This window comes from Sapajus apella, unplaced genomic scaffold (genome assembly GCF_009761245.1).
Source record: "Sapajus apella isolate SASKATOON/1434 unplaced genomic scaffold, GSC_monkey_1.0 scaffold40, whole genome shotgun sequence".
Taxonomy (NCBI): Eukaryota; Metazoa; Chordata; class Mammalia; order Primates; family Cebidae; genus Sapajus; species Sapajus apella.
In genome coordinates this window covers 5,308,162-5,334,933 of record NW_022436980.1, presented here as the reverse complement: position 1 = coordinate 5,334,933, position 26,772 = coordinate 5,308,162, and the positions used below count along the sequence as shown (strand labels likewise).

Here is a 26,772-nt window from a genome sequence, read left to right as displayed (position 1 = left end):
CCTTCCTTCCTTCCTTCCTTCCTTCCTTCCTTCCTTCCTTCCTTCCTTCCTTCCTTCCTTCCTTCCTTCATTTTATTCCAGTTCCAAAGTTTCTCATTCCATATAGTGTAACAGCTATTTACAAGGTTCCAATTTAATGATGTACCATATTTGGCTCTGCAAGATTATATTCAAATATAATCTCTAAATAATCCTCTGTCCTTTCATGAACAGAACCACTTTCAGTGCCTCCTATTGTGTAAGTGAGAGCAATGGTTGTTTTTCTAACAAAGATACCTACATGCAGAGAGCCAGCTTTCTCCGCAAGACATTTCCTAAGAAATCCTGGTGATGTGGTAACACCAAGCTTTGTGGTATTCATAAAATTTCTGTCTATATTTATTACAAGTTGCCCAGCAATTTTGGTTAAGGACCTAGATCACATTTCAGTGTTAATGTCAAGGTGGCTCTTATAGATGTAAATTTAAATGAACAGGGAAGGTGACTATAATGCAATTCTTAGCAGCCTGGCATAGGATGACAGTGGACTACCATGAGGCGTGGTGCTGCAAACACCATCGGTGAAACAGAACGGGGATCATGTGGGCAACCAAATAAAATATTAACCTAGAACACTGGGAAAAACAGCTGCAGAGGAGCACGAGGAGTGAACTGCTCTTCATTATGGCCAATGCTCTGTATTAGTGCTCTGACAGTATCTCCAGAATATGGTAGGAGCCTGGGCATCTGTTGACTTTTTCTGCCTTGCTCACTTTTACTGTATTTTATCTGAAATAGGAAACAATCTCTGCTCAGGGGAATTCATGGGACAAATGCAGTGTTATTTGAAGATTAGGGAGGTTTAATCTTAGGATCTCCAAGTGGTTCATCATTCTTTTACTGGGAGTTGACACTTGGAGACCTTCCTGTTTCTGGGGATTTACTCAACACATGCTGCTCATTTTTGCAGCAGAGCAGGGCCTACCCTGTTAAAAGCCAGGAAATATGTGAATCCCTCAGTCTCATGAAATGAGAGTAAAATCTGAAATTTTCTCTCCTAGTTCACCTTGTTCATGTCATAATTCCTTATGCTGTTTGCTTACCCCATCGATAGTAGGCACTTTCATTTACAGTGATATTCTGAGTGACTCCCCACTCGGTTCTGATGATGGGACTAGGAGGAATATGGGGTCCTGCCCTTGGAAGGGGCACAGCTTGGTTTGAATACACACTGATGCCATGTGACAGCCATGGATGGGGGGAGGACTCTGCTCCTTGCCTCCTTCCCCGCCATCTCCCCCAGCAACTTGTTACAGCCGCATCTCACAATTACAATGCAGGACAGTATCTACAGCACAGTGAGTCTATGTACACATGGACCATTCCCTTGGCATGCTTTAGAGAGAGACACACACACGCTCACACACATGTACACCCACGTGAGAGCGAAAGACTTGAGCACACACGCACAGTGGAGAAAATTAAAATGGCACTTCCTAGCATTTGCGGCATGACTAGTGCTCTGGGGAGGGGGTGAGGGTGAGGAGAGGTGGGGGAGGAAAGGTGGGTAATAAGGGGATATCTAGGATGGGTGTGGGGGAGAGAGAACACAGTGGAGGGAGAGGGGATGATGTCTAAAGTTGGAGAGATAGTGGAGGAAGGAAAGCCAGAGAACGGCTCAACATAAGATTCCATTGATAGTCTGAAGTGGCTACAAGTCAGCGCAAATGAAAAACAGAATTAAAAGGTTATGGAAATATAAACACCAAAGGCAAGACCTTATTTTTTCCCCACAGATGAAAAAGGATGAAGGAAGGAAGGATAACGTGTGTGTTGGGGGCTTAATATCCATCTGGTTCTTGTCCTATTTTTACAGCATCCGGGATGTCTTTAGTATGACGTTGTCTTTACACAGCATACATTTGCTTAGTAGATATAAACATATCCTGGTAGAAACTTCTCCATCCTGAATGATACTTAAATTTTTAATGATGGACTGTAAAATTGTTTTAAATGTTGTATTTTCTTCTTCATTTTCTTATTTCCCCCTTCATGTATAAACACACAAAGTTGTGAAATAAACGGTCTCCCCCCATCTCTCTCTCTCTCTCTCTCTGTATTCTGTGTGACGCATTTTTGTGTGTTTTTTAAATTATTTTTAAATTTTTATTCTATTAACATTTGCTGAGAAGGCAGAGCAGAGATGCTGCCAGCAGCCACAGTGGTACGGCCAGACTGATGGATCCATTTATTCCTCTCACCGACCCAGGTCCTGCAGAGCAAAAGAGGAGAGAGAGAAAAGAGAATGAGTGACATGGGCCCACTCTATGTTACAGCTGACTGCTGATGGTATCAGAGGTAAGACCCGGGCGGATACCAGCGTCTCAAGTTAGTGCACTTATGTGCAGCCCAGGAAAGGCTCAAAACCTTTCTAAATCCTCCTCCCTGGGCCACAAGTATCCTAAGGGGTATCATTGGTTGAAACACTTCTAAATTCAAAATGCTCTTGCCAGATAAGTCCTTAAACTGGCTATGACCAATGTGTCTGATGGTGCGGGAGGCTCCTGTTTGCCCAGCCTCCTCCCGTTGGCCCTGCCCTAAGTAGTCCTCTGGTGCCAGCACTCATTAAGGTTCCAAGCATTGGTGAGGGTCCTTCAGCATCCAGACATGGGTCTTCCGGCCAATTCGTCACAGCATCTCCACCAAAAAAGCATGGAACCATCCAGGACCCCTTCTGTCCCTGGCGAGAGGCAGTAATTACTTATTTGCTAATGGGGAGGAGAACTGTTTTAAAGTAATGTTTATGGCTAGATGGTACCTTAGCAAGGGAGAAAATAAGTCAATACATCTTAAAATCTTAACAGGTAGCAGAGGATCAACTCCTCCAAACTCTTCACTTGTCACTTTAAAAATCAAAAACAAAAACAAAGATGATAACAACAAAAATAAACAGACACACCTAGAGAGGTTCAGAGGCAGGTCCAGACCATGAACAGAACTGAGATTTGAAGTCACCCAGATTAACCTGGAATGGCACTCCGTGTTTCCTGCTGCCACCTTAGTTTTCCCAATGTGGACACAATTTGGGAGATGTGGGTGTGGGTGTGAGAGGGGAAATAGGATGGATGGAAAGCCCCTGAGAAGGGGCTTGTGTGTTCATAGAAAGAGGATTACGGAGGAGGGAATCATAGGTCTGGCAGAAAAGCTGATCGCCTGTGCTTTGCTTGTTCCATTTTCTCCTTTTGTATAGTTCTGCTCATGGTCCATTAAAGTGAAAAAATAGTATTTTTCGGTACAGGGACTTTTGGATTTAAGACTACATACTTAAACAGTGATGTTCAAAAGAGAAACTGGTGTGACTGTAATTGTCAGTCGCTTTAAAATTTTGAGGGTGGATATGCAGCTTGATTATTTGTGTGTGTGTGTGTGTGTGTGTGTGTGTGTGTCAAACTATGATGGTTTGCAGGTATAATGGAAGCATCCCCTGGTATGTGAATTTTTCCAAAACTGTTGACAAACATGCCCAATTGGAGATAGCATAACAGGAAAAAATGCCGAATTCTGTGATCTCCTATCTATGCTTTATGTAAATAATAAAAGCAACAACAACAATAAAAGAAAACCACAAACAATCATACAGCACTTGCTACACAATTTTGTCATAACTTCCTTATAAATCTAAGCACACAACTATGCTAGGAGGTAGGTAGTATGATAAAACCTGTTTTACAGTGAACTGATCGAGGCACAGGGAGGTTGGATGCGCTGTGCAAACGTACACAACTTGTAAGCAGAGGAGCTGGGTTTTTACCCAGGCGGCATCTGGCTCTAGAGTCTTTGCCTGTCACCACTACACAGGAAACGGGTGCCTATAAGTCTCCTGTCAACATTCAGTGTATTAAACTTGGGTCAGTAAATTAAACTTGGGTTTGATGAAAATGGCCAGCACAAACAAAAACAGGGAGACAGCAATTATCATTGCAAAAAAGATTTTTGATAGGAGAGTTTTGGCTAGAATATCTTCTTGAGAATATTAAAAACATTCACCTAATATAAAAATATGAACATATACAAACTTTGATCAGCATAGTTACAGTGTAAAATGAGCTGTATTGTGTAAATCTATAGAAACACAGAATAAAGGTTTAATGAATTAATCATCTAATTTTCTGAATTGTGATAGGATCATATTAACAAAAGACATATTAGCTACTTCAGGTTCATGCATTGCATGAGAAATTAAGGTTCAATGAGATTCTGTATCTTGATTGAAAGCACCCAATTAGTAATTGTTGACCAGGTGCTTAAATTCAAGTGTCTGAAGTCAGCTCAAGGCCTTTTCTAATCCACTTCCATGTCTCCTACTCCCAGCCTTTCTGGACTGTTGGGACCTTCAAGTTCTCTTAGTGGAAACTTCTCCCATGGCTTCTGGGCTTGTAGGAATGTTACTTTCCCAACCTTATAGTCTTTCTATGTACACTAGATGGCAAGAGCTCCTTGGCATATTTGGTTATATTTGTGTATCGATGAGGTTTTCAAAACAGAGAAAAACTACACAAAAATTAAAGCCTTAGAAGGTTAGGCAAAAAATATTTGTCTGCACCAGGGATGGTGTAAAACAAAAGGTTTGCAGCTAGAGCCCAATTCTACTTATTTCTTTAATCTCATTTTTAGTGCAAGGATAGGCTAGATTATCTTGCATACATCCTGGAGCTGAGTGATACCTTGGGAAGGTTAAGACTAGTCTTGGCATTTTATTTGACAGTGATAAGTATTCAAGAAAGTCAAAATTCTATCATTGAAAAATATATTACAGAATATATGAACCTAGATAAACATATTCACATATAACATTCTTGATAATACACGTATACATATGCATACATACAAAGATAAGTATATATTTTATATACTTACTCATATGTACACATATGATATATACACGTTATTGGTCTTTTACACATAATTCAGAATTAACTATTATTGTCACATGCTATTCTATGTTATAATGGGGAATCTTAGTATAACTATATTAATAATCTTTAATATTATCCTTCACAATATTATCATATACAGTCACATGCTACATGACATTTCAGTGAAAGATGAACCATGTATACAAATGTGGTCCTATAAAGTTATAGCACTGCATTTTTACTACACCTTTGCTATGTCTAGATATACTTATATACACAAATACCACTGCCCATGGTATTCTGTATAGTCACATGCTTATGGGTTTTCAGCCTAGGAATAGGCTATACCATACACACTAGGTGCGTGGTAAGCTATACTATCAAGGTTTGTGTAAGTATATGATGTTCACAAGAATGAAGTCACATAATAATGCATTTCTCAGAATGTATCCCAGTCATTAAGTGCTGTATAAATATATTTGTAATGTATTTTGTGCATCAGTTAAAGATATCTTCATCTCTATCAATTATTATTTATTAAGGGCTCTCATATAGCTATTTAGTGTACTTATATGACTTACACTTTTCATAATTGGTTTTGCGAGTAAATAAATAGGCTTAAATATGCAAGGGTAAATGGGTGATAGTTGGGGAATCATCACAAGTGTGTATGCAATTATAGATATATGTGACTGCATAGAAGACTACTTCAGCTAGTAGCTATTTCAGGGAAGAATAATCAGCAAAATCATTAATTATGTTTTACTTCAGAGTTATGAAATTTCTGCTTATTTGTGGAAATGCAAATGATAAATCTGATTTCCCACACCAGATGGCCAGGCTCAGCAAGTGCTTTCATATACTGACAGATAAAATGAAAGCAAGAGTCTGCAAACATAAATTAGCCTTAAGAATAGATGGGCAAATAAAACTACAATTCAAAAATTTCCTATGTGTTTTTTTATATAACAGACAAAAATCATGTTTTAGCATCTAACCACATTCTATATGTGTGTTATATATGCGCACATCCACTGATATGTGTGTATATGGTAAGCATTCAGTAAATTGTATTATTATTAATCCAAATGCAGAATTTTGGATTACAGAAAGAGATGAAATACTAACCTGAATCGAAGGCATTGGTTTGTGTATTGGGCAAGGTTTTTAATGTTGACTCTAAAGAGCAAAGTTCAGCTGCAGCAGGACTGCAAATCATAAGTCAACACACCAGGTCAAGGTTCCTAACCCCAAGGCGGAATAAGTGGGATTCTGTGTCCAGGTGAATGCCAGATTGCACTTTCTTATAACAATGAAAGGGAATTTGTGATTAAGGGCAAGATTGATAAAACATTCTGAAATTGAGGGATATGAGAATTTTTTGGCAAGTCTCTAGACTACAAATTTGATTCAGGATCTGGAGCCAATTGATTTATATTTCAGTAAAATTGCAAGGAAAAGACCACGTGATTTTTCAATACCTGTTTTAGAGAGGTTTGCTTAGGGACACTTTGTAATTCAAATCTGGTCAACAGTTTTCTGTTGCTCCTCCTGAGGGCCCATTTCTTGGATTTAGGAGTAAATTTATTCAAAGTGGCTATTAATCATGTTCTCAGTGATTCTTGAATATTCCTTTCAGCCACTAAGAAGTCAAAGTAAATCATAATTTTATTCCTATTCACAGTTCAGCCATATGAAAAAAACCAGAGGAGTTAAAGTTTGAATTATTTTAGAATTATTAAAGGCTGATTGAGTGACTGAAATAGAACAGTCGACTAAGGCATGTTGGTATCCTGGGAAGACATGTTTAAAGGGAAGCCTGATAAAATTGACTTTGGTGCCATCTGCTGTCCATTTCTGCCAGTACAGCTTCCTCTGGGTGAATTAACTGGGAATTAAAGCCAAGGCTGGAGCAAAGGAGAGGAGGGGAAATGCCGCCGTCCTCCCTTACCAGTGGCTTTGCTTTCTGCTGTTTCACTTACCTGAGGTACATACAGTACAATGAGATATTCAGAGAGAGAGAGAGAGAGAGAGAGAGAGAGAGAGAGAGAGAAGGAGCATTCACATAACTTTTATTAGAGTATATTGTTAGAATTGTTTTATTATTATTGTAGTTAATCTCTTACTGGGCCTAATTTATAAATTCAACTTCATTAAAGGTAATTATAGGAAAAAAACCTAGTGCATATAGATAGGGTTCTGTACTATGTGCAGTTTCAGGCATCCACTGGGGTCCTGGGGCCATATGCCCCAAAGACCCCATTCTTTGAGTAATGGGTCTTAGACTCAATCGAATCCGAGCTCGTCCCACATTTTCTTTAGCTCTTTATGCTACTCTTTATAAAGTGAGATTTTGGTAAGGCTGAAATACTCTCACAGTAAAGTCAGAATCATCACACCTTTTTCATCAACACAGCATCAAGTGCATTGGCATACACATTTTTGAAATTTTAGTCCAATACGTAGCACTTCTGGTGACACTGGCAATTTATATTGTCTTTGAAATTAAACAAAAATGCTATGCCCTATTTCTTCATCCACATATCAAAGTCATAATGTATCACATATAATACTAGCCACTTAAAATTGACACATAATTGGTAATCGTGGCATTGGGAAGAGAAGAAGGGCTGAAAAGGACAATCTTTTATGCCTTCTTGAAGGCCTCAGATGATCCTGTTCCTGGGTAGATATATTCATGGCTGCCTCTTCCCTGCTGCCTTCAGTGAGGACCTGCTAGCGCTGGCCATAAATGGTGCTGGCACTTTCTTGGGAGTAAGCAACCAAGTGTCCATAATCTCATTGGCTCTTGATCACTGGTGGTACGTAAGTCCCGTAAGAATAGGTTTTCACAATTCAGAGTGATCTTTGCTGTCTCACCACTTTGAGACTCAGAGATGAAGATGCCTTCATATGAGCCAATTATAATCAGATAGGCAACCATGAGGATGTAAAGAGGGTGGGGTTTGGCCACATAGGTACCTCTGTGGCTCTGATCTGGGATAGACACTGTTAGAAACTATGATTTATTGGACTTATAAAGAGGGCACCTCAGGATTAGTAGCTACTTGCATTTTAGGATCTGTTTTACAAAGCCAACAAGTGAATATAAAATAGACTCTGCATCTCTTCTGAGAGCCCTGTCACTGGGCAGTGAGCATTTTCAAAATTTCATCTCTTGTCAGAATGAACCATGAATACTTAAGAAAGAGAAAGTAGGAATAGAGAGTAGGGCAAAGCATAACTTGCTCTGTTCCAGGGATTTAACAATAAATTACTCTCAAGAGCAATATAAGGGTCATGGCTGGATCAGAAACTTTTTGTAAATGAGAAGTTCACAATTTGGAAAAAAATAGAGCCAGATGTGTTATGGAAATTGTTAGCACAAATCATTCCATTGGAATTCAATTAAATAAGACAACAATATATTGCTGTGAAATCTTAATTTTGACATATGGAAGGTAACCAAAAATAAAAAACATACCTTTTTGCTTGAAGTGCACGGTGGTACCAATTTCTAAAATAAGAAACATTAAGCAAAACAAAAACAAATAAAAAATCTTTATCAGTTAAGAAGAAACACAAAGGTAGTCTGATACTCTCCGCTGAAAGGAGAATAAGAGAAAAGGAAGAAAGAACAGTTTAATAGGAAAGGATATTGGTAGAGAGAGAAAGAAAGACAAATGGAAAGAGATTGTTTTGTTTGAACAAATGTGCAGTTGGAGGTAGCAAAGCTGATTTGCAACTACAAATATCTGATGCTACATGGTATGCATGTAGACAAGTTCAAGAGCTCTGAGTATGGAATGTAAAGGTACTCTTGACTGCAATTTAGTGTAATAATAGAATGTGTCTGATCCACAGCCTCATCCTACTCTTTTACCCTGGTTTATTCTACTCAAGCCAGCTGGTTGTCCTGCTCTTCTTCCAACAGGTCAAGTCTATTCCAACTTAAGACCTTCACACTTGCTTTTCATTTGCTTGGAATATTCTTTTCCTAGATCTTTGTACTGATCGCTTAGTCACTTCATTCAGATTTCTGCTGAAATGTCACCAACTCAAAAAGGAGTCCTCTCATCATCTTGTTAAAAATAGCAACTTTTGTTATTTTCTCTTTTCCTTTACTCTGTTTACTAAATAGCACTTACCTCTAACCTGACGTCATGTTATGAGTATACTTTTTGCTTGTTTATGTTTGTCTTCTCCGTTAGAATATATGCTCTGTGAGGGCAGCAACAGTGTATTCCTTCTCAAGTACTGTATCCCTAGTGCTTAGATTAGAGCTTGGCAGGTAGCGGGTATTTACTATTTGTTTAATTTGTGAATAAGTCTCAGGGTCAGAAGAGCTCATGTAGGTTAAATATTTGGTTTCTCTTTTAGGTATCTTTATCAAGTAAACCACAATGCTCTTAGGTCATTAGAATCAAATATATAAAATTTCTATAGGATACCACTGTAAAGCTCAGGACCAACTTAGTGGGTTGTCAGACAGAACAGCCCAATCTGTCCTGTGGAAAACAGCACCTGTCTTTTTGTTCTTGAAGCCCATCATTTGCAGTTATTTCTATTTAACAATTGCAGCATGCTGCAAGTTCATACAGAAAGATGGAGCAAGAGTTCTCCTCTCCTAGCAGAAGCCAGCACTCACCCTGGAAGTGAAGCCAGGTTCTATTAATATGTGAAACAATGGTCTCTAGCCATTGACGACTTTCTATCTCTGTCTCATCATCTGGCCACTGATGTTTTAAGTTGTGTATTAAACATATTGCCACTTGTCTCCTTTCATAATGCCAGCTTTGACACCTTTTCTTTGGAATCAACATATTGCATTAAAAAATACTGAAACGCAGTGTGGAGAATGTGCTCATGATAACATGAGGAAACTGAGGCCCAGAGAGGTCCTTTGCAAATGGAGAGGCAAAGCTGACACTGAAACTTAGGACTTCCAGTTCTCTAGACAGAATCTAGTCCATTATTCCACAACACCCCTTCGGCAGCTTTCATGAAAGCAATGCCTGTATGACTCAAGAGGTATCACGGGGACATTTAAATGATTCAATACTGGTTGGAAAAGCGCGACTCTCGTGCAAAGTGCAACTTTCCTTCTTCCTTGCATCAAGCCTCTTAACTTATAATGATGAGAATTTGTAAGAACCCCTTAAGGCCACAGAGCGATGCTCTTTACTCAAAGAGGCCTCAATGGGGCCATCTTCAGTTAAAGAACACTGAGTTTCTGGTATACAGGCTTCGTGGGAATAATTTCAAACAATTGTTCAGAAATCCAGATAGGTAGGAAGCTCAGCGATTCTGCTGAAAGCTTTCTCTTACTTTCTCTTTGTGCCAGTTCCATCATCTCTAAAATGAGTTTACTTACATGTACCTTATAAATTTGTGCTATGAATTAGATCAATTAATAAACATGCTAAACTTATAGTGGGGCCAGACATATAATAAATGCTCAATAAATAAAAGTTTTTGTCAGTTTTTTGATAAAATCCCTTCTAGAAAGGATTATTAATGTAATTTTATGGAGAGAGAAAAATACAGCTTAACAAATAAGTCGTAGGATTACAAATCCAAATAATTTATATACATATATAATTGCAGCAATTTGATGAACAAACACTGTGAGATTTTAGCACAAAAAAAGTGATAGAAAGATGGACTGATTAGGGCACATTTTGATCAGGAAAATTCTAGCAATGTGCCCACATTACCCTGTCACTGGCATAGGTATGCATAAGAATCTATATGTTCTAATGGGTCTCTTAGTGAACAGATGCTCCCCTATGAATCAACTAGAGAGAGTTGATTACAAAAAGCATATAAAAATTCCCAAATATTCAACTCTGTGAAGCTAATATCAGAAAAATTCAGATGTAAAATATACGCTTGCTTGAAATATCTTTAAAAAGCAAAACAAGTTGCCAGTTAAATTTTAGGTACTCCTCCCTATGCCTGTAATAAATCAACCTCTTTGTGAAGCCCTAAAGATTTTAACACGTGGAATTCCATTTGTCTTTAGGAAAATAGAATAAACGGATTATTTTGGAGTACTATTTCCTGCTCATCACCTCCTTTAGGAGTAGAACATTCTGAGCCTTTTTGCAAACTTGGTCATATGTTGCCATCTTGTGGCAAGATTAAGACATGCTCCTATGTGCAGTCCAAGTGAATCACCTTTGTCCACGAGGTGGCAGTAGTGGGAGAAAGAGGTAAACACTTTCTTTTTTCTTTTTCAGTGAAAACCAGGCATGAAATATTACTCTTCAAGAGGGGACTTTTCTCTTGTTATAGACAGATTTTTTTTTTTTTTTTGCATTTAACACCTGAAAATTATTGTTACTTTTCTAGTGATAATGCAATCTTGTGAATCAAACTGCATTGTCAGGGATATTATTTTTGCAAAGATTTCCAGGGCACTATGCTTCGAATATAACCTGAAATGTATGATTTTTATGCCCTTCAGGAAAACTTCTAACTACTTATTAATCTTGCTTCAGCAAATACACTTAACATGTAAGCATGGCAGTGAAGGTACAAGGTATAATAGAGAAAGCTAAATCAACTGAAGCAATGTAAAACACAAAGTTGGACAATTCTAGTGTAGATAATGTTCTAGGCTTTCTCTAAGAGCTTTATCATCATATGCTTAGACTTTAGCTCCTGATGAGGTGGTAGAAGAAGGCAATGGGGAAATAATCTAATATTAGGAAAGGGAAGTATCTTGAGACATTTATTTAAGCTAATCTGTCCTTGATTTTTGACTTTCAGATTCATTACATCCAGCCACATTAGCCTGCACCATTAAAAACTTTAATTCAGCCTCTCTTAATTGGTATAGATGAGATGTCTGCCTTGTTCACTGCTGTATCCTCAGCTTGGTATTTCTCTAGCACAGAAGAAGAATCCAGTAGATTTGCTGAACAAATACTTGAATGCATCAATAAATAAATGAATGAGAGACTCAATGAATCAATTAATACCTCAAGTATTACCCCAGCGAAGAGTCTAGAGAGGGGAGATTCTATTTTCTTTTTCAAATTACAATGCCTGAACCCAAAGGTGAGATTATTGTTGGGAATTTACAGTTATTTGAAGAGCCACATGGGGCTAGGAGGTCCTTGCATTATTTCCCAAATCCTGGTAGGGAGAACATTTTCTGGAGGGATGAGCTTCATTTCAAAATACCTTCATGATGAATAAGACTATAGACTTTAGCAAATGAAAACTCAAGTTTATTTTTTGTTTAAAGCCCAGAAGATTTATTCTTCCTCTTATCTTTTACTTTTATCTCTTACTCTTATCTTTCACTAAGTGGCATGATTTTTTCTCTTTCTCTGTGTCTCTCTCTCCCCTTCCTCCCATCCACTTCCCTGAAAAAATTAAAGTGAGTGTTGCAAAGATGAAAGATGCTTCATTGGAAACTCTAGAATTTATAGTTTGGAAACTCCCTAGTTATCTTAGGAAATTTTCATATCTTTGTGTATGGAAAATTTAGACATTTTTGCTTTCTTTGAGTTCTATCTGGGACACGAAGTGAGGGCACAACACATCCATAAGGAAAAGAATTGACTTTCAGTGCTTTGAATCTTGACCTTTGACAACTTTTCTCCTTCGCATTCACATGTAGGTAACGTAGAGTTTGGGGAACTTATGCTGTTTGCATAGTTGTTCTAGTTCCAGAGTATTTACTTAAACACAAATGTCTTATTTTTCAAATGGAAGAATTTGAAAATATATGAAACTATAAAGAAGAAAATAAAGATCATATGTAATCCCTCTCCTCAGAGAGAAAACCATTAATACAATAGAAACAAGTGTTTTGTCTGAAGAATGTTTGAGCTGCCAGTGTGCTATAGAATGTTCAAGTTTAAAACCTAAAATGTCTTCTATTTCCCATGGCCTCAGAAGCTGGGCATGTTTCTGTTACTCACTCAATGTTATAGCAGAGGCAGCCATTTGAAAAAGAAAACATTATCTCTGTCTGTGACACAACTCTTTCTATAAGGGGAATCCTCTGATGTGCTGCAGGTTTTGAAAATGACATTAGAATAATCAATGGCACTTTAAAAATTCTGGGCCAGAGTTAGTAAGAGTGTGTGTTTGCAGAAGTGAGGCAGGAAAAGGTCCAAATTCGGTAGGGATTTTATCCTCCAGATCCTGGAAATTGCAGAAAGGGGCAGGGTTAAAATTATTAAGAAATGTAATAGAAGAAACGGAGGAGGATCACACCTGCTGCCGTTTCCTCACTGCTGCCAAGGACCTAAGGCATAACATCTTGTAAGATTCTGCCGTAGAAATTTATGGGTTTTGCCTCTGACTTTTGTTTTTTTATTTATTTATTGGCCAAAATTTTGAAAAATAAAACCTTTATAATTATAGTGGCTTAAAAGGGGTACTTTTTATTAATTCAATTTTCAAGCCACACTTCGAAAGCTATTAATTTCTTTCTCACAGATTTCTTCACTCGGAGGCTTTAGGGATTAGCAGCTTCTACTTGCAATTTTTTTTTCTTTTGCCATAGAAAAATATTTGCCTTGTGATTCCTATTTGAATTACTAGAACTTCTGATTTTCTCCCATGTGTGATATTCATGTTGTATAAACGCCAATGCCTAATATTTCTAGAATAATATTCTCTGAAAATCAGAGTATTCCTTTTGGGTCTAGTGAAGTGAGAAAAGAGTCAGAATATAGAAATGGATCTGAATCTCAACCTTTAGATTTTTCCTATTTTCTTTCTTTTCTATTTTTTTGAGAAGTAGCTTTGCTCTTGCTGCCCAGGCTGGAATGCAATGGAGTGAACTCGGCTCACCACCTCCGCCTTCTGGGTTCAAGTGATTCTCCTGCCTCAGCCTCCCAAGAAGCTGGGATTATAGGCATGCGCCACCATGCCCGTCTAATTTTGTATTTTTAGTAGAGATGGGGTTTCTCCACATTGATCAGGCTGGTCTTGAACTTCCAAACTCAGGTGATCTGGCTGCCTTGGCTTCCCAAAGTGCTGGGATTACAGGTGTGAGCCACTGCACCCAGCCTTCCACTGCATCCAGCCTTCCTGTTTTCTTTTTTTTTTTTTTGGTTCATAGGTGGACCATTGTCCTCATGACTAAGAGAATGCATCAAACTGGCTGAGAAAACTAAGTGATCTTACCATGTCATCAATATTCGAGAAAGGAAGTTGGCCTCCCTTAGCTAGATTTGGGCCAGCAGGGAATGCTACGGTTTACTTTCAAATACCGCTAAAGGCTTTCTTCCTATAATTGTCTGTGACAGAAATGGACTTCAGTTTGATGCTCTGTCAGAGTGAATAGTGACTTGGACATGAGTAGACCTACCAGAATACTGCAGCCCTAGACAGATGGTGTTAATTCCTTGTTGAATCAACAAACTAAAATAATGCTGGTATAATTTCTTGTTGTAAAATGTGAAAATATTTAAGCCTTACTCCTTATATCAAATATTCTATAATGAAGAGAATGTGAAAACAATGCTTAAATAAAAAATCATTGCATTAAAAACAACACATCTATTAAGGGGACAATATTGAAACACCAACTAGGAGAGAGAATGTATAAGCCCTCACATCTCAAAGGAAGACTGTTTACTGGGGATCCTAGAGGTGCATGAGGGAAATCCCTTGTGAGTCAAGATTTGACTTAGACCTGAAAGCACTTAGGGTGTGTGCATCACTGTGGAGAGCACCCTGGTCCAGGTAGGAGAGGGGCTTCTGGGCCTGCCTCTGCTGTAACATTGAGTAACAGAAACATGCCCAGCTTCTGAGGCCATAGGAAATAGAAGACATTTTAGGTTTTAAACTTGAACATTCTATAGTACACTGGCAGCTCAAACATTCTTCAGACAAAACACTTGTTTATATTGCACTAATGGTATTCTTTCTGAGGAGAGGGATTACATATGATCTTTATTTTCTTCTTTATAGTTTCATATATTTTCAAATTCTTCCATAATGCGAAGCATAACATTTATTATCATAATAGAAAACTATGGATAAAAACAAATCAATGCATCTTTTAAAAAATACCTTTAAATGTTGAGAAAAGAAGATGATCACTTTCTGATTATTTGGCATTGGGTTGACAACATTAGAAGGAGAATAATTTTTTCCCTCATTTTTATTAGTTAGGAAATATCATCTAGTAAAGCAAAAGAGAAGCTAAGATGGGGAGTGCTGATTTCCAAAGCAATATGGTCTTAACGGTGTGAAACGGCAATGCAATAAAAAATGTCACCATGCAGGTTGATGAGGTCCTACTGACCAGAGGCTTGATGTAGTGGATAATTGTCCTATAAAGTAAGTATAGGTGTATGATTTGACTTTCACCACTATGGGCTCTGCTCAGGGGCGATATAGATTGTTACAGAAAGGGCAGTCTCACTAAATACTCTCAAAATAAAGCAAATACTTTATTAAGTCTCTTGTACCAAGTCAACTTTCTTACATTTTGAGAGTTTCTTATTTAGCCTGAGAGTATAATTTTTAATAATCAATGAATTGAAATCGTCAAGAATGACAAAGAGGCTAAGTTCAATAAAAGGGTTTCTCTGGGCTATGCCACCTAAAAATATGTTTAAGATTAGATACATCCCAGAAGTAAATTTATTTGGCTCAGCTGTCAGTAAGGTACTCAGGACTAGACATGCAGTTTCTGTCTTAAAGAAGAAACAGATTTCTCTGTCCTTGTGCCTAAAATACATCTTGGTACTTGTCTGTGGGTGCAACCTGGCCTTTGACCTTTATTGTAATTAAGGGACCAGCCAACTCATTTAATAGAGAACTATCTTCCAGTCCTAAATCTACTTAGTTGTTGATTCTACTTAGTTGTCAAAACATAAAATAGATTATATATGCCACATCTGTGTTTAAAAACATAAATTTTATGTATACTCTAAAGCCTTTTATACTTTCGTTTATTTGACTTGGTAAGAAAGATTAAAAACACAGATTTGGATAGGTCTCTAGAGATTTACATCCTTTCTGGTCTTACTCCTCACTTTCTATTTCCCAGCCTCAAATTGTGAATTTCTGATCCATTTTATAATACATTTTAAATTCAAAATCCTAAGACATGCAAGACCATCTTTACTCAATGTAATGTGCATTTTCATTTTGTATGTTTTAAAATCAAAACCATTCAAATACCATGAAACGAGGTAACTGGCCTGCGGAATTTGAATGCAAAGATAACAAGCGAATTTGTGAGATTTCTCAGGGTTTTAAAGCTCCTGGAAATAAGGAGATAAGGGATTAAAAAATGTTGGTATGCTCCGAGTCACCCTTAGACCTACCTCTATTGCACTAACCAGCACAGTGCAGAACTTGGTAAATGCAGTTCTGCTTTGGACCATTTCCAGCAACATTATTCCCTGGAGTTCCAGAATGCTTCAATAACAAGTCTGGTTTATCTGTAACTCCTGCCATGTCACTGACTCCAAATATAACATTATAGCCAGGTTCTTGTGTAACTTTCTGAAAACATCAGTGGCTCCTTACAACCTATTTCTACAACTAAAATAAAAACCTACCATCTAACCTCCTTACTGAAAGGCTGCAAGTTTTCTCTAGACATTCTGCTAGATAACAGGCACTGAGTATCCTCCAGAAAACGAAACCGAAATGCTGCTGCCTACCACACAGTACACAGTATTAATGTGTGTCTATACAATTAAGCCAACAAGTGCTCTTTGTGGTCCTGAGTGTAATATAGGTGAAAATGCCCAATCTCTAACCCTTATTTTTATTTTTCTAGAAATCATCTTCATTTTTTAAACTTGATATATCCATATGAGGTGCAAAGATCAAATCAGGGTAATTTGGATATCCATCACATTAAATATTTATATTTCCTTTATGCTAGGAATATTAGAAGTATGCTAGCTATTCTGAATTGTACAATACATTATTGTTAATTATAGAAATTCCTCACCTTTAAGTCCTCTGGTTTATCATGTTTCTTTTTGTAAACAGGCCAGGTACAAAAGAGGATAAACTATTAGGAAAAAATATTATTTTTCTAGATTTTAAAAAATTATTAGGCTTTATAGTGGATCCCTGTCAGTTAAGTTCTTTCTGGATTCTAGGCAGGTTCTGGGTTGTTCTTCTCTTTCCTCTCTTCTTCTCTTTCTGTCTTTTAAACTTCTCTTTCACCTGGAAGTCTTCCCCAGCCAGCCCAGACTGGCTAATGTGCCTTGGTTTCTTCTCCCCAAACACCTCACAGTTATCTTTACATGGACTTAAAGTTTACTGTGGTTGCTTAGTTCATTAAGTACTTCTCCATTTGATCTGTAAACTCTCAGTGCGGAGGCTGCACCTGCTTCAGTCTCCTTTGTCATCCCTAAAACCCAGTTCAGAGCAAATACTAAGATAATATTTCTTTGAGTAAATGAATGGTGTCATCAAGATATTGTGCATGTCAAATTAACTTAACCTGTGCCCCCCCAAAAAAGAGAGTTTTAACTGCTATCAAGAGTTAAGCCTCTTTCTTGTGTTCCTAGTGATTAGAAATCGTAATGCAAAGAAAACGTGACCTCTAAAAGAAAGTCTACAAAGCAAAGGCAAGAGCAAGTGGAGAGTACGTCTAAATACAGAACAAAAAATCATACTATTTACGATTTAGAATGGGAAGGCTGATCCCGCAATGGAAGACCAGCCTCCAATGAATGGGATCATGGTGTCTTGTTGTTGTTTTTTTTTTTTTTTTTTTTTTTCTTTTTTTTTTTTTTTTAGCACCGCTGCACTTAACAGCTGTCAGCGATAAACTTACCTGTGTTCCGGAACTTCAAGGGAGAAAAAGAAAACAAATTTCCTAAGTTACTCTAGCTTGCAATGCGACCGAGAAGTGCAAGTTACTGCTTGGCTTCATTTTGTTTGTTTTGTTTCTAGCGATTTCTGCTCTCCAAACATCTCCAGCTACCAAGTCATTCAAAACCCACACGTATAGTTGAAAAACCACTGCAGAATGGCCAAGCAAGTTTCCAACATGAAACATGGCTGGGAATGCTTGCTGCTGTGTGAGCTAAAGAGCATGGGATGGTAAAAAGAAGGAACACTCTGCAAAGGCATGGCTACCTTCTACTGCTTTTTTTTTTGTTTCCTACAGGATGCTACTATTGCTTCCAAATGCCTTTTTAGGATTTTTTAGGCAGTTAAAAAAGTCATACTGGCATTACGAGGTTTAGAAGGTGGGTGCGTAAGTCAGAATCTTTTTTGCTAGCATGGGGCAGATAAAAAGTAGAATGAACTATTAGCTGTGATTGGTAGTAAAGATACTATGTTAGTGGTAATGTCTGGGTGCTGATCTTATGTATGTGTTACAGAGATGTGGGAAGCATTTTCGTTTACAATCAGCACAGTGATAAGTGAAACTGTAGAGTAAACTATGGCACTGCTTGGCTCCCTAGGGTCCAATTAGGAAGCATGATAAATGACTTGTAAGGTCTCTCCCCCACTGATCTGTGGTGGATATAAGCTGACATTCTCCGTGGAGTCCTAGTGAGTAGTCTGCCTACTCCCATCATGCATCTCAGTACATAGGAACACCTTAAATTGGAATTCCAAACTCATTATGGCATGCTGTGTTCTTACTTGGCAGGTGTGTTTCTTCACAGCAGTATACAAGGGGAGGTGTAAGGTGGAATCTCTTACACTGATTTTTTTTCCCCATAAAGGTGCTTGTTTAGTTTCATACGTACAAATAACTTATGATGATGAGAGAATATCATGAGGCTGGAGTGACTGCATTAGGAAAATTGTTACTAACCTTAATTTATATCTTGCCTCTTCAGAAGTCAGTGCTTCCTCCAGATGGGATAATGGCTTAGTGGTCCTAGCCTGCCTAGTAACCAGTGTTTAGAAGTGAATGCCAATACTGTCAAAACGTTGCTTTGGTTTTGTTTGAAAGATGTCAAAGAGAACACACATATTCAATGCATGGTGAATATGGAGGAAAATGTAGAGAAGGGAGCCAAGGGACAGATTAAAATTAAGGTTTGTTTATACTTTTTGGGCTATGATAAGACATTTTTCAGGGGCTGGGAGTATCTTGATGATTTAATACTTAAGAGAATTTTGTTGCTGTTGTTTTCTTCCTCCATGTACTACCAGTTTTTAAGAAGGACTCTAGCTCCATACAGTCTCTGAACCCAGAACTCTGTTCCCAAAGGAAGGACTTCCTTCCTGTCTACACACAGCAATGTTTCTCACAGTCGCCTGCTATGCTCATGTTAACTGGCACGTGAGGCAGCCTTGAAAGCAGGCCGTGCTGCTGTGCACTCTAGCGACCACGAGAGACTGTGTCCGTGTTCTGTCCATCAAGATCCCGGGCTTCTCACCCTTTGGGGCAGCATGCCAACATTTTCTGCTGCAAATCTCATTGAGCTGTTCTTAGGCAGCTTTATTCCTTTTAATTAAAAAGACAAGACTGCCAATTACTTAAACCTAATCCCCAAATGTAATTGTTACTTTGAAAGATTTTTTTTTTTCATAAAGCTCATAGAAGAGCAATATTTCCATCAAATTAAAATTTAGTGGAAGCTTGGATTTTTTTTTATTAAAAAAATATTCATTTTCAAATCCCTGCTGGCTCTAGACATCTAAATAGCACAGAGAGGCATTAAGAACAGGGTGATCACCAGCAAAGGCTGACTGGTGTAGGCAGATCCAGACTCAAAAAACAGGAAGAGGCATTAGAAAGGAGTTCCAGGACTAAACATTCTCCTATCTTTAAATTGACTCTGTAGGATTTTTAGTCATTTAGCTTGAAGCTAAATGTGAATTTTTGAGAGAAATAACACTTCCAATCCCTTGTTGAACATTTAAATAGCGGTGTGAATAAATTTTGGGTTTATTCTTGCTAGCAACTTTTAGCGGGGGAGAGAATAACAGTTTAGGAAACAGTAGGAGGAAGAGTAAAGAGGTGGGGAGAGGTAAGACATGGAAATGGGGAGAAAATCTCACCTATTACACTGTGTCAAAATCACTGGATTGACGAGTGAACTATTGATTCCACATTAAATATTGGTACAATTATCTCACTTTATTCTCTGACCACTAAAGAAAATCAGAAGGAAATCAGACTCTGTTCCCATAAAGGAGCCAGGGAATTAGGCATGAAGGTCAGCTCAATAATTTTCATGTGTATTAATCGGAGCCAATGATTTTGCTCTAAATTAGTGCTGACATGGCTGCCTAAATTCTATCCGTAGAAACAAAATCCTTGTTTCTGCCAGCCAGTAGGAAGGAGAGACGTATTTAAAAAGTGAAATCCTTCCTAGGGCATACCTTATATCCCTGACCAGCAAAAGGTGCAGGTTCTTTAGGCTGATGGTCTGGCAGTCATGTGGTAGTGTGTATGATGGGCATTCACTCAAAGTATGTGAGTGTATATGTGTATGCCACACAACAAGGAACTGTGCAATTTTGCAGCTCTTCTTTAATATTATGATATTGGTAAGAAAATAATGAAAAATATTTTTTATTTGGCCTTAGGATGCTGCTATATTAAAACTTTTTAGCAGTGTGGGGATTTCAGACATCCTTATAATCCATAATACATCAAAATATAATAAAAGCACACTGAACTTATGTCTAGCTAATGTCCATGTAATATGATATGAGTATGCCTGTAAATATCAGCGCTTTTAAAAATTATAAGACACGTGCATTTGAATATAATTTTTAAAATTCAGTATACCTTCTTTCTAGGAACTTGAAGCTCTCTTTTGTGTGTTATTTAAAATACCACTTTGAGCTTGTAGGCATGAAAAATATATTTTCTTTCCCATTTCACAGTTGGAAAAACTGAATTACAGGAACAATGCTAGTAATTATCCATGATTAATAGAGGTGTGTATGTAAATCAGCCTGAATAAGTGTGTGAAATTAGATGTGCTGATGCCAGATAGCTCTGCTCATGTTTTTAAAAGATGAATGCTTTCATATAAATCTGTGTGAGTTGGGCATACATCTCACTGTGTTAAGCATATTTGAAAATAGATTCTGTAAAAATGTAAGGACATAAAGTAACTGTGTTATAAGCACTGTAATATATAAAATAAATTAGATGAACATTTAAAATTCACTGGAAAGATGCATATCTAATGAACATGAATGTATACATAAGGGTGATTATTAATATTCTACAGATTTATACATGTGCCTGGGTGTAACAGGGGTAGGTTGAAATTTAAGTGTCATTTAATCATTAAAAAGTGTGAGAGAAAGGTGCATGTCTCTTTCTTAGGGTTGCGGGATTGAGTTAATGCAGGCAAAAGCCCTTAAAACTCTAATGGTACATGAGAAGCCTATTATGTATGTTAGCTATTATTATTAATATTATTACTATTATTAGACAAAGCAAAATACTGTTGTATTAAGGAGCTGAAAAGAAGCTTTTTCTTAATAATACTAAGGATGGTATTCTACAGACAATAAATGAAACTAGAAACTATTCAGTATTCTTCACAACATGAGATATGTTCAAAATTGTTCTCCCATTTGACCTCTCATCCTTTTGGAATCTGATTTAAAAACCTATTCCTGGGGGTGCCAGGTGAGGGCGGATATATCCACTCCTCTGACTATAGATAGAATCTGGCTGCTCTGATGCCAGACCTGCGTGTAAGAATATCAGTCTCCCCTTGGGAGAAAACATGCCAGGCCGACTTCAGATTTCTGTAAGCCTGGCTTGTTTGTGGTTTGGATTTTAATTTCTTTTTAAACTTTAATTTTGGGAGGGGATGGTTTGTTTTGTTTTCTGAAAAAGCGATGGACAGCTGTATTAATCATGCAAACCCAGCCATGTGCAATGCATTTTATCAATGGAAAAACAGGGATGGAATGGCAAGCAGCTGTGAACAAACCCAGTGCCATGCCTGAACCTGGAAGATAATCTCAACATTTCCCAAACCCACTTGCCACATGGGGTTAGTGAATGGAAAGGCTGTTCACTTGGGATAAATAATCAGATGGGAGGCAAACAAGTGAGACACATTCCAGGATTTGTTTTGTTTTGTTTCAAAGTGGCAGCGATCAGAAAGGGATAGGCTGATTGAGTCCAGAGAGCCCCACACTCAAGGGAATTTTTCGCTTGAGAGTTACATAAACAAAACGGTTGTTTGCCCTTGTCGTTGTCCCTTGTTTCACTTCATTTTAATTTTCTGAGGCTGATTTCAACACTTCATTCTGAACCTACAGTCCTCAATGTGAGAGTGTCTCGGGGTGCACTTCCATTATGAAGAAGAGCTAGGCATTAGCACACTGATGGGGAGAAATGTTATCACTGCTCAGTACCCAGAAACCTCAGGAAACGATGTCAGCCTCATAAAGTGAGAAAAGTTCCCCCAGACATTGAGAGCTGACTCTTTCCTTATTTTGCAATTCAGTGGATTTTCTGCAGCAATATAGTCGGAGGTATTTATGCAAACTTATGCAATTCAGGACTCATTTTAGAATGAATAAAGCTAAATTAAAATTAATGGAAGAAAACACCTATCAGAAACAGATCAAGGATGGAGCACTATTTTATTTATATCCTTTAAGGAGCAGGGAAGCAAACTGGTATTATTTTTTGTTTTGTTTTTTGGCAGGGGGGGAAGGACATATGAAAATTTCTGATTGGCCACAGCCAATATAAATTATCCATTGATGGAATTCCAGCATTATTATTATCACTGCAGAAAATCAAGCAATATGATGAAGGAAACCCAAGGGAAATGCATTTGATTTATTGAGCCTTGTTTTTGTTTAATCACAGCTTGAAAGGGTTTAGGACTGCATTCCTGCTGTGACTCTGCTGTGCATCCCCAGTCAGCTTGATGAGCCATGTAGAGTGGGGACAGGAAGGGGAAGATCCTCCAATGAGAGATATGAACAATAAAGCAGCTGAAATGAAACATATATCTTTGTGAGGCTGGAAATTAGGGAAGAAAGTTTTCCTTTTTATAATGGGAGGACAGAAAAAAATCTTTGTGGCTTTTGAAACACCCACTTTCAAAACACCTTAAGGAAATTAATTGCCTTAAACTCTTTAGGCCATTTTATATCAACCAACTTCTAAGAGACAATTGACATTTTAGGAATGAAATTTAAGAGTTCACAAAGATGATGACAATATATGATATTCAATTAAATGGAGATGCCTTGCATTATAGCTATGATCACAGTGAGGCATGCTTTTCATAGATATTGGGTACTTAATTGGCACCATAAAAACGGTTAAGCATCCTATTGTTAGTGTTTTTTTCAATGGGAAGCTGCATTTCTCTTGGGTTACCCTGGATGGGAAAGAGAAGAAAAGTGAATCAATCTCCAGGAAGTTAAAGTCCTTGTAAAAAATAGGAAACTTAAGAGGGGACTATCTTTGTACAGCAGACTCTTAACACCAGCCATCCCAAGTCTTAATGAACAGCTTTTCAATTTCCACTAGCAGAAGACTAAAGCATTAGTATAAGATAAACTATATTCTCTAAAAACTATTGGATCTAAGAAAGCTAACTACAGTCTACCTACAATGTAAAATCAAACTAGGGTCATTCTCCAATCAACAGTTGAGTTTGTGGGAAATGTAAAGTTCAGCAAAATCCCTCATGCTTCATCCCTAGTCCAGACTGTTTTTCAGTATCTGAGCAGCTGTCCTTTGTGAACGGTGTCTGGCTTCACTTTGTTCAAAGTTACATATATCATAATGCGTGATGAGATAAATATTTGAGTTGGTGGCTGCAGAACTGCTCTTACAAAGGATACCTAGAATCACAGTGATACTGTACAAAGCTCATCTCAGATGGGGCATGACCTCTTTGAAAATGCTATCCAATGGTACAAATGCTTATGTGTGTGTTTTTCATATAAAGATATTTGCAAGATGGCAACATGATAAAATGGTGTCAATCTCTGCAGCAACGCTAGAACATAAATGTGTTAAAATAATTGTGGCATGTCAAGAATTCAAAATGGGATATTTTCCGTGAACAGTAAGTATCATGTCAAGTTTAAAAAACAGGCACATTTTAACAGTCTTATTTTTAGTGGCTGGGATTAGAAACAGATTTCATTGTTTTAGGGAAGTTTTTTTTATTATTATTAAACAGAGTTATTCTAAGCTTTCATACTAAAAATAGTTTGTCCTCTTTTTAAAATTTGACAACTCTTTTATTAAGCTGTCTAGTTGATTATTGAAATCTTGCAATCCTTAGTTCAAAAATAATTAAAATACATTTGCATATGTGAATGCATATACATGTGAAACATTGCATTATTGACACTGAATACACACAAGTTTGCGTGAATTTACAGTTTGGACAAATGTTAATGAAACATGATTCATCTTCAAACTTATAAAACAGCAGCTTTCTACCTTTAATTCTGAGCACATTTCCTTTATGGTGTGTATGATAATCTTGTTTAATTGGATTTATTTTTTCCACGCTAGGCCCCGCATGGCCTAGTTTCCATTTTTTCTCAGGTCTTTGAGTGCTATTTGCAAATCACTTTTCTGGAATTTAATTTCAATGGTAGGTTGGTTTCATTTCGGATTTTTTATATTGTTTTAATTTTATTTGCCAATTTCCCTTTAAATAGCCTTAAGCTAGAAAGTTGTGGCTGCAGCTTGCATCTAAATATGATGTAGGAGGCAAAATTTAATTTGAGTGCATATAAAGTTTATGAAAAGGAATTCAGAATGATTATCCTGTTTTTTCATTTATGTTTTCTAAGATAGGTATATTTAAAAGGAAAGAAAAATACCCATGAATTGGCCAAGATTTTAAGAGGAAATAATGTCTTTGTTATAATCTGGTTGCATTGATTAACCTTTAGCAGTATATACGTTAATTTTTACGAGTAACACCCTTCAGATTCAGATTGTATAAACTTCCAACTGTGAGGGTGGTCAGTCAAAAATTTGTATATCTGTGGCTACAGAATTTAACTGGCTGTGTCCCAAATATGTGAGTTCCTAGTTACTTGTAATACATACTGACTGTAGAAAAAAATTCCTTGCTGAGTTTAGCATTGCCTTCACAGCTACTGACCAATTTGAAGATGAGCAGGACGATAGTCTTGTTCCATGCCTATTCAACTGACGTTGGAAGCAACTAACTGACTTTTATTAAAAGGTTTAAGGGAAAAAATGATTTATATTGTATGTGAATTTTATGAATGTGTTTTTCTCCCTTTGTGTGTTTTGCATGTTACAGATGATGGAGAATGACCCAGGAAGAGAGCTACAGTGATAAAAATCATACTGACCTTGAATGGGGTGGGGGATTGTGGGTAAAACACGTTCTAAAGGGGAAAAAATAGTAATCATCATGGAGAATTTAAATACATATCTTTCTTATGTTTACTTATTCAAACAATTATACAACAGATGAATTTCCATGCTTACAGGATCATATCTCTCATAAAACATTCATCTGTACTTCCTATTAACATTAAACTATCAAAGAAATGTATTAATAAAATTAAAAATACAGAGCCTTTAAAAAGTTTAGCTAGTGTAGGGGACAGCATCAGTTTGTGGTAACCCTACATACAGAATTCTACTGAAAACAACCCAACACCAAGATTTTAGATCTTTTAGAGAGTTGGAGCTGAGGGTGTTTATAGTGGTGATCACATTCAGGTGACACATTTTGGTCTTGGCTCTCGTCTCTTTAGCTCGTGACAGAGGAATGTGTGTCAGCTATAGAATTCTTTCCTCTCTCTAAGCCCTATAGTTCATAACAGCTTTAGCCAAGCATCTGAAAAATTTACTGTGGGTAACATTAGTGCAACTTTTCCCTCAGGTTTTTACTTCCACATTGCTGATACCAATATAGGAGTAAAGTCAAGGTAATAAGTTTCTTAGCATAATTTTATTTTTAGTCTATTCCTTAATTCCCCCTCTTTTTATAATACCATTTCACCTGAAATTTGATCAACCAATCAAATTTGCTTGATGATACGTCCTATTGAGTATAAAAAGATTTTTTTTTGAACACTGAGGTCTTAGTTTATAAGTATCTCGTAGTCCCATACATAAACTACCTGCCATAAATAGAATGTACTGACAGAGTTCAGAATTTAAGGTGTCCTTCATCTATCTCAAGAAAAGCTTAAATCCTCTTCTGAGGCTCTTTCAGAAATACAGAATGGAGTATTAGGGGGAGAATGTATTACTTGCTAACCCCCAAATTATAGTGTAACATAATTAGCACACACTTTTCTACATTTCTCCTAGCAGCTTGATTAAATAAAGACCAATGAGAAATGAAAATCAACAAAAATCAAAACCACAATGAGAAAAGCATATGTGCATATTCAAATCTGATAGCCTACCATCTTGTGCCATATGCATGAAAAGAGTAGATTTTCCCTGGACTCTGGGCACTGTATGCATCTGGACACTGAGAAAACTCAGTCTCCTTGCAGAGTCAGCTTTTCTCTAGCTTGGCTGAAGTTGTCACTTAAATATGAAAGTTTCCTAAGTCCATTAAGATGGAGCAGGTCAACAGCAGCCCAGTGAACAACTGTGTCTTAGTTACACGAGTGTCAAGTCAAAAAATGGTTTAAGCCTCCACTGGTTATTTGGTATTAAGTTTCCAGCTTTGAAAATAAACAGCTAAACTGTTTTTAGCATTTTTGTTGCAGTTGGAGACCACTGTCCCATATTATGCTCTTTCTACTGAATTTTATTTTTATTATTTCTATTATTATTCAGACTGTTTAAATGACTCAGCTTTGTATTTTCTCATCATGCTCTTCTCAGCTGGGAAAATGCACTCTGCCCTTATTTCCACATGACCAATTATATGGCTTAACCATCTCACCCACCCTGCTTTCAGTGCCTTTCAGCTGCTTCTCAGCTTGTTATTACCGT

General features: G+C 37.3%; 1 protein-coding gene across 3 annotated transcripts in view; it reads right to left on the bottom strand.

The window, feature by feature from the left end:
• Positions 1-879: 879 nt before the first annotated feature.
• The window catches only part of LSAMP (limbic system associated membrane protein), a 624,303-nt gene continuing 598,410 nt past the window's right edge, over positions 880-26,772 (bottom strand). Inside the window, exons 7-9 of one of the 3 annotated variants that reach the window (XM_032299314.1) lie at positions 25,161-25,196; positions 8,380-8,412; positions 880-2,251 (exon numbers count right to left, since the gene is read on the bottom strand). In XM_032299314.1, the coding sequence (XP_032155205.1) occupies positions 2,154-2,251; positions 8,380-8,412; positions 25,161-25,196 (167 nt within the window). In that variant the 3' untranslated portion in view covers positions 880-2,153. The remainder of the gene's footprint in view (positions 2,252-8,379; positions 8,413-25,160; positions 25,197-26,772) is intronic. The other 2 variants (XM_032299315.1, XM_032299316.1) reach the window with 2 other exon arrangements.